General features: G+C 34.1%; 1 protein-coding gene across 6 annotated transcripts in view; it reads right to left on the bottom strand.

Annotated features, from left to right (window-relative positions):
• Positions 1-714: 714 nt before the first annotated feature.
• OPA1 (OPA1 mitochondrial dynamin like GTPase) overlaps positions 715-11,962 on the bottom strand; it is an 81,944-nt gene continuing 70,696 nt past the window's right edge. For 4 of the 6 annotated variants that reach the window (XR_005725794.1, XM_040267521.1, XM_040267522.1 and 1 more), the window contains 2 exons: positions 5,945-6,019; positions 715-3,766 (listed from right to left, as the gene is read on the bottom strand). Coding sequence is in view for 4 of the 6 variants with exons in the window: in XM_040267521.1 (XP_040123455.1) it covers positions 5,955-6,019 (65 nt within the window). In the remaining 2 variants the exon portion in view is untranslated. The remainder of the gene's footprint in view (positions 3,767-5,944; positions 6,020-11,962) is intronic. The other 2 variants (XM_040267524.1, XR_005725795.1) reach the window with 2 other exon arrangements.

Genomic DNA, 11,962 nt, shown 5'->3' with positions numbered 1-11,962 from the left:
TTCCCTGGAGAAGGGATAGGCTACCCACTTCAGTATTCTTGGGCTTCTCTGGTGGCTCAGATGGTAAATAATCTGCCCGCAATGCGGGAGACCTGAGTTCGATCCCTGGGTTGGGAAGATTCCCTGCAGAAGGGCATGGCAACTCACTTTAGTATTCTTGCCTGGAGAATCCCCATGGGCAGAGGAACCTGCTGGGCTATAGCCCATATGGTCGCAAAGAGTTGGACACGACTGAGCAACTAAACACACACATGAGCTAAGTTCTGGGAAAAATTCTAAAATTAAAAAAAAAAGGGAGTTCGTAATTGGGTGGTGGATGGAATGAAGTGATCTTTAAGGTTCCTTCTGGTTCTAAGACTTAATGATGCCTTCTTAGGCAGCCTCATAAATGACTAAACAGGTTAGCAACATCAATGAAAATGATGGCCATGGTAGCAAAATGCAACTAAAAACATTTAAAAAATATATTTTACCAAAGAAAATACCAAAGTGTATCGACAAATATCAAGACACGAAAAAGAGCATGGTTAGATCATGAATTACAACTATGCAATGTGCGGCATGTGAAAGTCAAGCATTCAAAGAAGAGCCACATGTTAAGAGGCTTATTAGACCATGGATTTGGTTATACTGTGGAGTCAATTATCATCCTGGGTGCATAAGTTTCTCTCTCCCCCTCATTATAACAGAGACAACTTAAAAGATGCTCTCCAATAACAGGATTTCAGTGTCTTTAATTACTCATCTACACCAGTGATTTTAGATCAAGCACAGGCAAAATATAAATTGCAGTAACATCTACATATAATGTGAACGTTTTAAAAAATAATACAAAGTTCATTCATAGTGCACAAGTAAAAACAAGGCTAAGTTTTAAATATTTAAACACAAAGCCATGATTATTCAAAAGGTAAGCATATTTATAAGCACATTTCTATACTGCTGAAGTTCCTGAAACTATAGCATATACCAGCTTAGAGAACCAAAACTGGAAAAAAAAAACCCCACAAAACTTTGATCCCCTTTATTGGAAAACTAAAACGTATTTCTTTTAGCACATAAATACATCTAAAATAAATAAAAATAAAATTATTGACTGGTTAAGGGATTTACCTTTTAAACCTACACTCTGAATCTTAATATCATATGCAAAATTCCCAAATTATAAGGTCAGGAAATACCACTCTCTGCAATGTTGCCTTCTCATTATTACACTATTCATTTGTATCTGGAGGCTAAATAATTTGTGGGAAGGAGTGTGTCAGAGTAAAGCCTGGAAAGAGGGGATAATACAGAGAAAAGAGGACATAATTAAGCAGCTAAGAAAGGCTGATTGCTCCGCTTGTAACTACAGCTCAGCTGAACTATGGTTAAACCGTGAAGCTGCAGGAACCGCTCATTTCCTATCATTCACTGCCTACATAGCTTGATTTCTTAAATTGATACCTGGATCGAGTAAATTTTAAATCTATTTATAGTTGTCCAGTCTTCAGTACAGAGCTTTGTTCATTCTATTCCTTGCAAATTCTGTGGTGAAAAACAAAATGATTCCTGGTCTCATTCTCATTAGAATTTAACTTTTGTATATTGAATTTGTTTCTATTTGTTACATTTTAATACTTTTGCATAGTGATTTGTTTACATTTGAATCATTTGCGATTTTTGACACAACACAGTTTACTGTTGAGAATCTGAGGTTTTTTTTCTTTTAAAACATCCGATTTTAAGAAATGGCTAGCTTTTGGGTGGGGAGGGAAGCATGCTTAGTGTGAGAAAGGAAAACAATATATAATCCATGAAAGAAGTCATATTACCAAGTAGGGACAGGTCAATGTCTGGATTCTAAAATAGGATTTTTAATAACATTTTATTATTATATATTTAAATCACAAATATTGATCTCAAAGAAATGGAGACATCTCCTTTAACCACCCCTTCTTAAATTTATAGAAAGAGTTGCAATAAAAGCACTGACTTAACATCAGCCTTTTGCTTGGGGGAAATCTGTAGAAATACAGCTGAGTCCATTTTTCCCTATCCATAGCTCATAGAAATAAACACGGTCCTTTTCCTTTTTTTAGAAATACATTTGTAGTTTTAAAGTTGCTGTGTTTTACAACTGCAAAAATATTAATTACTAACTGAATGATGTCTGCTTCAGTAAGGGTGTTTACCCACTGGCCAGCACTAGTTGGAGGGAGTTAACCAGTACGGTCACCTCTTAACCTCTGTACAGAGCATCAGGGCACTCTGTTCCCTCTCCATTCACCCAGCCACTCACTCACTGTCCCTAGGTCTGAAGGATACAGAAATGTTCTCGATGACTCAGCTCCCAAATAAAATATATTGCTACTCTCTGCTTAAAACTGCATCTACATCCTATCAAACAGTATACAACAAAGAATTCCTGGATTTTCAATCTGAAATATTTTGTGGTGTCCTTTAACCTTGCATATTGTGTCAGATCTTGATAGAGATCATAATAAAGAATGTACTGATGTTAAATTTTAAAAAATGTGGAAACTGTTACCAAAACATAATTCCAAGAAACTTAAAAATTAAGTAAACTGTAAAATAAAAACTGTCACAAAATGGACACTTTTATTAGAATACTAAAGGTGTAATGAAATGGCAGCAAGAAGCAGAGTTAAATGGCAAAGACACTGAAAGTCAAAAATGGCCTATTTCTTTGCTTTAAAGTCCTTTAGCCATTACAAAATATTTATTTTAAAAAAAAATTAAAATGATGTGAGGATATTACCATAATTGAACTGCAATGAATTAAACTTTATATTTTTCTTTAAACATCCAGAGAAGGGAATGGTCAACATAATTCTAATTGTTGAAATAATTTCCATTTGAAACAGTTTTATGAAAGAAGGCTTTTCCTGAGGCCTCAATGAAATGTTTGACAATAGTCTAAATGAATTAGTCAATTGATTATTCTTAATCTTCCCCATCAAAATCCAACAGCTCTGTCAACAGGTAAAAACACAAACAAAAAAAAAACACTGTCAACAAGAAAGCCTAGCTCAAGTATAAAACATCCAAAATGAATAATTCAAATGGATAGACAGAATATAAAAACATCAACTGAATCAAACAGGTAAGCTGCTACTGACTTAGCTTCTAAGGCAACTTCTAAGCTGTCAATGAAGGGTTGAAATCTTTCACTGAATGTACACAGAATTGTATAAATTAACCTATTTGAAGAATTTTTCTGTTAACTCACTTTCATTCAAGTAAATATAAACTGAACTATCCTGGTCGAATAGGTTCTATACACAGAACACTGCAGATACAGACAACAACTCAGCAGGTTACCATCATTTTATATACAATTGATAGCCTTTAGAAAATTGCCATAAGTTTTATTTCAAAACACCTAACATTCTTTCTCTGGAAAAGAAATTATATCGAGTAACGTTGGCTAAAGAGTTAGTTGAACTCGTGCCACTAGAAATGAAACAAGCAGGAGTGCAAGTTTCTTATCTTCAAGGACAGCCTAATGGCCACACCACTTAAATTATCCCAATTTGTCACTTAAATACAATATAACAGAATGTTAATGGCATTTCCCCTGTTCTTCCATTCAAAAGGCAGCTGACTGTTAAAGTGCCTCTAACACACATAAATTATTTTTATTCCATGACTTTATTTTATGTTTAGAAAGGCAGAATAGCAGAAGAAAAAAAGGCAAGACAAAAGACTTTTGAGTTTTCTTTCTTCAGATGTATGCTGAGGTGATTATATGATGAGTAGGATTCTGTAAAAACAAACAGAATTTTCATTGGTAAATTTAGGTCTGGGGAGACAGATGTAAAATTTCTAAGTAAATTTTATTATTGTATGATCTTAAAAATATTGAAGCTTAACTGCCTAATTTGCTAGCTTTATTAAATTTGAAATATCCACCTGAACAATAAAACAGTTTTATCAGATATGATGTATGAATCAAAAAATATTGGAATTCATCTTCACAAGTATCAGTTATTCAAAATGATCAGGCTGAGTAACTACATGCATCTCAAAACTCAGAGAAGAATACAAATCCCTTAAAATGCCTGGCAACTTTTCTTAAATGGTCAAAATGAAGCAAGGCTACAGTTTTGCCAGATTTATTCTTTTACTTTTTTTCTTCTAGCCTCGCCTGTGGCATCTGAGATCAGTTCCCCAACCAGGGAACCTACTGAACTAGGCTCCCTGCATTGGGAGTACAGTCTTAACCACTGGACCACCAGGGAAGTCCCAGATTTACTCTTTTAAGTGGATATGCAGGATAAAAAATAGATCATCTGTCCAACTCACAGATAAACGTAACACTTCACAGAGCCATGAATCCCAAGGCGTGGGAAGTGCCCTAGAGAGCAGGGACAAGTAGGGAGCAAAAAAAGCTGGGACTGTTTTCCGGTACACAACCTGCCTCGTAGGACTGTCTCGGCCTTCACCTGGGACAGACACTTAGGCAGAAAAAGGCATGTTCCTGGCAGCAACAATTACTCCAGATGTCACACTGACCAGCTTAGGTAAGTGACACTGACCTGGCTGGCTCTGGGCTTCCTTATTTCATTAAGGAGATGGAAATGCACCTGATATTTTTAATTGGGTTTCTGTGAATTCCACCCCCTCCACCAAAAAAACTATATTTGTAAACAAAAGTATCAAGCAAACTCTGATGCTTATGAAGAGAATCTCCAAATCCAGAAGATTCTCAAATGTTTCTAACATTAACTACTGAAAGTAAGGAACTATGACAGTGAGGAAGACCTCATAACATTTCATGGTTTTAAAAGAAAATTTTCGTACACTGAAACTGTATAAAAACATTTATGAGCATAGACACTTAAAAACACTGAATTATTTTTGGCCTTTGTGAAAGATGATTAATATTTAGTTTCTTAGACACATTTTTTGTATACATCCATATACCTGTTTTAGCTTATGAAAGAGAAACTAACAAAGTAACAAAGCATTATTCTAAAGCTTTCTACTCCTTCCTCTCTCATTCATTGCTGGTGTACCATTTTGTGTGATGCTGGTCTGAGCTGTGCTTCCTTTTTCTAGCTTGCTTTCTCAAATATATTGCCTCGACAGTACAAGAAAGTAGGGAGTCTGATTTAAGAGCCTTTTCTGAACACAGTGCAGCTAGGAGAAAAACTTTCACATTTTTACTCTGTTTATTTCTGTGCTGCAAGCTGTCTACAGAGCAAGGACTCATAAATAAAATAATTAAATATTTTAAATAAGTGAAAAGGTCTTAATTATAGCATTTCCCCTTTCTCAACTTCTTCAATAAAAGACTTCCTAATTATATTTTTTCAGCAATAATTAGCAATTAACTTTGCTATTAAGGGAAGTCTTCAAAAATAATATTTTATTAGGCACTGCTTATAATGCCACACTACAGAATTAGACAAGAGCCCATACATTCAGTAGAGTCCTAAATTCTACAGCTGTCGAGTTATTTTAAATTGAAAAAGTTTATTTAAATGTTTTTAAATACTGAAAATAAGATTAAGAACAATTATTAAAATTTTTAGTCAACCCAGTTTGCAAGTGAACATATATGTGATTATTCACTGAATATGAACAATGAGAAAATGAGTGCAACAGTTCAATTCTTTATAAACAGAAAATCTATGAGCCACCAGCATATCATGAAATAGTTTAGCTTTGTTCACCTTTTTTCTGTTCAAAATGAGTTCTAGAGGATATTTTTAGTTCAGCCACAAGGCGATCAAGTTATTCAAAGGAACATCATACACAAAAGCTGTAGAATCTAGTTTTGGACATTCCTGCTTTTTAAAAATTTAATTACATTAAGATTATTATTAAGGAGTAAGTAGGATATAGCTAAGTAGAATGATAAACTATTAAAGTAAGTTTTAAATATAAACTTTGTGTTTAGTCAGTACCAATGCAATAAGAGGTTTTTTTTACTCACTTATTACAATTTATTTCTCCTGATGAAGAGCTTCAATAAATGCATCAAGTTTTTCTTGAATTTCTCTAACTTTTTCTGTAGATATAAAAAGATAACAAATTAATCAAAAACAAATTTACTTCTTGACGGCAATGGTTTGGGATACTCGAACTACTCAGGAAAAGGGGAAAAATTACCTTCACATGACATACCATCTGATATCCAGATGAAGTTCAAACAGGTTATAGCAGTAGCCCTTCTAATAATTTTTTGGAAAGGGAAGGAGTGTAAGGGATATATCCTGTTGAAAATCTAATAAATGTTGCAGATTCTTACACAGAAAAAGGCAAATATAGATATAGATACACATACAATTATGTGTAGAATTTTAAGGAGTTGTTAAGATTCTCTGGGATCTAACCAAGGACTCACAGTTAGCATTATCTGGAACAGAGGAAAATATAAAATAATGAAACCAATTTTTTAAAATTAGAAGAGAATACAGGTGAGTATATAACTGGTCTTCAACTAGAAAATGACTTCCTAGGTATGAAGTAATAGGAAGAGTTACAAAGATTAACCAATATGACATTAAAATGTACACTTTATATGTCAAAATGTCCTAACACTGAAAGACAAAAAAGAAACTACAGTAAGTACCTTCAACAAAAATGAAAAAGGCAATAACACTTAAAAAAAAAAATGTACTTTTCTTTCTGTGAATGAAGAAAGTTAAGCTTAAAAACACCAGAGCCAGTGAAGACAGATTTACATTATTTTATTTGATTTCAGGTTTTCACTTTAGGTGTTCAAATAAAATCTACAAATTCTCCCTGAAATATAAAAATTTCCTTCAAAATGTATTCACATGGAATGCCAATCTCCTAATATTAAAAGCAGGAAGAGTCATGATTTATTCTACTTCACTACTAACTTAATCATGTAGCTCCTATTTTAAAACACAGGTTAGGCATGCTATTGAACTGTGGTGCTGGAGAAGACTCTTGAGAGTCCCTTAAACAACAAGGAGATCAAACCAGTCAATCCTAAAGGAAATCAACCATGAATATTCATTAGAAGGACTGATGGCTGAAGCTGAAGCTCTAATACTTTGGCCACCTGATGCGATTCATTAGCAAAGACCCTGATGCTAGGAAAGACTGAGGACAAAAAGAGAAGGGGGCAACAGAGGATGAGATGGTTGGATGGCATCACTGACTCAATGGATGGGAGTTTGAGCAAACTCCAGGAGACAGTGAAGGACAGGGAAGCTTGGCGTGCTGCAGTCCATGGGGTCACAAAGACTCAGTGACTGAACAACATTAGTAAGCATGATAACAAGTACTTTTATCCTGTTAACATAATATGTTAATGAGAATTATCAATTAAAGTGAAATGACTGGTTCAAAGTTGGTGACCTAAAGGCAAAGCTGCAAAGCCTTCTACCTGCTATTCTTACTCTTATGATGTTTACATTCTTTTTTTCAGCTTTCCTTTTTTATTTTTTAAAAACTGAAATATAATTGATTTACAACATTTACATATTTTACATTTAAAAATAAATAATCTGCAGTCAAAGATATAAGTATCCTTTTTTTTTTTTTTTAATCAATGAGACAGCATTTGTGATGAGTAGCCAAAATAAGAACTGTTCTTTTGGTAAATTCTTGTTAGCACTGCAGGAACTGAGCATAGCCCACCAGAGTTGTATATAAAGAATGCAATGTCTTCATTTTCTTCTTCCAGTAATTTAGAACTTCTAATTCTTGGTATTAGACTGAGATGAATACACACCAAAAAAAGCCAGAGCAGAGGGATCCCCTATTATTTTAAACAAATCATTTACTGAGCAAATATGTTACAGTTGAATATAAGCAAGAATTCCTTGCTTCTATCTAAAAAAATCAGATTTTTGGAAATTTAGTTTGTACTTTTTGTAGTCTGTTTTTTTGGTGGGGTTTTTTGTTATCTAACAGTCAAACCAGTAAACATCCTTCCTTTCACAAAATAAGGCCACATTTTTATGTTAAAAATTATTTCATATAGTTACTTAGGAACAGTTCACCTATCTTCTTCACTGATACTATAGCTCAGTTGACGACTTTTCTTTAGAGGAGGTTGAGAAATAGGGGGAAAAAAGTTTTCTAAATTTACATCTCATAGAATTTTGGAAATGGATGAGGTCTTTAAAAAATCATCTAGCTTAAAGAGCACAAAACATGGAAATCTCAAACAAGTGTTCAGAGCCTTAGCAACTCTCTAAACACTGTACTGAGAACTACTTCTATGTGGGAAAACTGTATTGTATGAAGGAAGTAAATCACAATCTATCTGCTCCATCATCTGAGTAAAATCAGGCAGCTGAAGGGCCAGCTCTATCCATCCTTTGCCCTGTCAATGACCTCTATGCTCAGCTGGACAGACTATCTGTGAGTGTGTGTCACAAGACACTGTTCACAGCAAGATCTACTTGTATTGACAGAGACCAAGAGCCACTCTGATGTGTGTCTCTAACTGTGGAATCTGAATCAAATTCAAATTCTTCTAAAATTCAAGATAAGTGATGTTTCTCATAAAGTTTTTTTTTAAACTAATTATATATGAAAACCACAGAATAAAAAATTACCGATTTTCCATTTAAAAAGTTGTTTTTACAAAATATTTTACCACTGGAACATCAAGACAGTGTACCTCTATGCCTTAAAACCTCAAGAATAACACAAAGAACAGTAGTAAGTAACTAGGAAGTAATGGGAGGAGACGAGAGAGAAGGGGAAGGAGGTAAAAGTAAAAAGAAAAAAGAGTACCTGTGATAAATGCTTCCTTTTAATACTAAATTGAAAAACTCATTCCTTCATTTGTTCCTTCACTTACATAATGCACTTACTGAAGTGACATGGGGACATATGATACCCTGCCTTTACAAAGAGTTCCTTGCTTACCTTCTACCTCTCTCTAAGTCTGTAAGTGTCTACTATGTTATGTGTGATTTCAGATCCCACATTTCATTTGGTCTTCATATAACCCCACACGTTTCACTGCCAAAGACGAGGCTATGAAGCCTGGAGAGTTAGCCTTGTCCACATTTCTCCAATTCAGAGACACATACTAGATCTACTATCATATGCAGACTCTAAATGGTAACAAAACAAATTCTATTATTGCAAGTGTATTTGTTCCAAGTTTTGCCTTCTGTGAAACAAGATATTTTGATAATAAAAATAGGGAATAAGATAGTTACTGAGCACCTCTTAAGTAATTCTGTGTCTAGGAATGTCTAAGAAATGTATATTATGTTATCATAATATGCATATTATGATAAGGTGAGTATTATTACTTCTTCCTCTTGAGATTAGATCTATACACATTTGGAGAGACCCTTGGAGAACAATATTAGAGCAGGAAACTGGACCAAAAAAGCTCAGCATCTTCAGTGTCTACAACAATGTCTGACTTACTATACATGCTCAATAAATATTTGATAAATGAAGTTACCACAAGTATGGCATGGAGAATGATGGCTACAGCTTATCAAGAAGGGGGAAAGAAGCACTCACCATGCTTCCAGGATGTTATGCTAGGATCACAAGAGCTAGAGCAAGTCTGGGAACAAGAGGCAGGGCACACGTTGACAATGAAGATGAAGGAAAGCTGGTGGGCTCCCAACAACAAGGAACAGAGAATACTCAGGTCTTAGAACACAATAGCAACTGGTCAGGGAGTGGAGGGAGGACTTAATTATTACACCTTACTTAAGAAGACTAAAACATGATGACTATATAAGCATACACAAGCATGATTTCAAGCTTTGCAAGGAAGTTATATTACAAATAATAAGCAACATTATTTTCCATATTTGAATTAATTTTAAATTCTGATGTAAAGTTCAAACAATGTCTTGTATCTGGCTGCACAGAAAACTGAGTTATGCATAAAAATCAAGTTGGAATGTTAACAACTAACACTTTCCACTTTCTGATCCTTCAAATTAATGTCTCACTATTACAGTGTTTTCAAATCCCCAAATCTTAAAGGTATTTAATTTATCAACATTAGAACTTACTTTCCCATGGAAAAATGTGTATATATTAGCAAGGCTAATTATAGAGCAAACTCCTTTTTCTATTAAATATTTGCATTAAATATTTACATAGCTAGAGAATTCTTATAAATTTGTGATTTACTTGATAAACTAAACCAACTCAGGAAGAGATTAACAAACTGCTATTTCTGTACACTGAAACAGCCAATTCCACATGTAGTGAATACTGAGTCTACTTTCCATTTATCCAATGTTTACTTAAAAGATGAACAATTTCAAACATCAATTCATTGTGCTTCTTGATTGAGTCATGAATATTCCCATAATCCCCAACTCATAAACCATCAGTCTCAGTGAATGAAGTTCCTTCTCTTTTTTCTTTTCTTTAGATGACTTGACACCCATTCATGTTTAGGGTCTCTTTATCTCTACATGAAATGATACCACTACTCTCATTTTCTTTTTAAGTCTTCTGATACTTGCTCTATAAGTCTCAAAAACACACTAATCTGTAATTAGGTTTTGAATACACTGTGAATCCAAAAGGCCAAACCCGGGAGAAGGTTCACTTCAGTGGTTAATAACAGTTTAGAACAGGAACAAAGAATCACACACAAAACACTACCACGTGAACCGAAATAAACCTTTTACAACTTCTGATGTTTTGAGAGAAAGCATAGAGAATGAGCTGCAAACTTATGGATGCAGTGTATTTTATACAAGCACACATCCAAAGACCCAAATGTTCCTTAAGAGAACTGTTTCATAACACGCTGCGTGCACATTTTCTACCAAGCTTGGGGACACCTTGTAGGTGAAATTTTGCTATAAAAAGCTATTCACTAAGGGACTGAAAATTAAAGGAACACTTCTTATTATGTTATATATGCTGTTCCTGAACAGGCTTGCTTTTTATTAGACAATTACACTGTAAGTGCTCTTTAGAAATTCAGTGTTTAAAGGAATCATTTAGGGAAACAAGGAAAGAACACCAACCAAAAACAAGTGAATCGAGACCAGATTCAAGATTCTCAGAACTACAGTCAAAATCTTAGACTTAGCACCAGAAAACATGTACACCTTTGACAGCTGAAAGGAAGAGCCAAAGAGATACAGAGTCAAAGATACACATTTAAATCTAACACTTATCTTGAGAGTCCTGGCCCTCTAGTTTTTTTTTTTTTTCTCTTCCCTACAAATAGGTATGATTATTTTTAAACATACTCATTAATGAAGACAAACAGTAGACTTGTCTGTTACAGAAGAGGGAGGCGTCATCTCCTACATCCTGGGGAAAGCTGTTTGAGACTGGGACAGTAATTTCAAAACTGGGTGGGGTCCAGACTTCCAGGGGTTTGTGAGGTAGAAACAGAGTTCTCTGGGTTATTTCTATTGCTTCAAAAGTTCAAATGGAAATCTTTGTTTGGGCTAGAATTACATCTATTCTTGTAACAATTATTTGTTTTGGCTGATTAAGAGATATAATTGCAATTCTATGTTTCAAATTAAAAATAAAAGCATATTATAGACAAATCTTATAAAACATGGACTTCACAAAATGAAGTATACAAAAATGAAACGAATGTCTGACAAAAAACAATGTTAGGAATCCTTGGTCAAATGCTCCTAAATCAATAGTGTAGTTATTTCATATGATTTTTATAAAAATGAGACCATACTGTATTAACAGGCATATGATAATGTGATCAGGAGAACTAAGTTTCTAGTCCTGGCTTTACCTTTAACCTTACTATTGTGGACAAATCACAGTCCTAGTTTCTTTATCTATAAAATGAGGGAATGTCTTAAAAAATTCAAAGTCTATATTATTGTACTTTAAAACTTAGGACTGAAATGTACTATTCTGATGTTATGAATAATTGCACCTTTTAAAACTTATTAGTGGTCTTTTGTTCTTTAGTATCTTTTTATCTGATATTAAGCTACTAGCAAAAACTGCAACACAAATGATAATATTTTTCTCATAGGACTGCAGA

The sequence above is a fragment of the Oryx dammah genome, unplaced genomic scaffold (assembly GCF_014754425.2).
Source record: "Oryx dammah isolate SB20612 unplaced genomic scaffold, SCBI_Odam_1.1 HiC_scaffold_2, whole genome shotgun sequence".
In the NCBI taxonomy this organism is placed as follows: Eukaryota; Metazoa; Chordata; class Mammalia; order Artiodactyla; family Bovidae; genus Oryx; species Oryx dammah.
The sequence above is the reverse complement of the archived record's forward strand: the minus strand, read 5'-3'. Positions and strand labels throughout refer to the sequence as shown.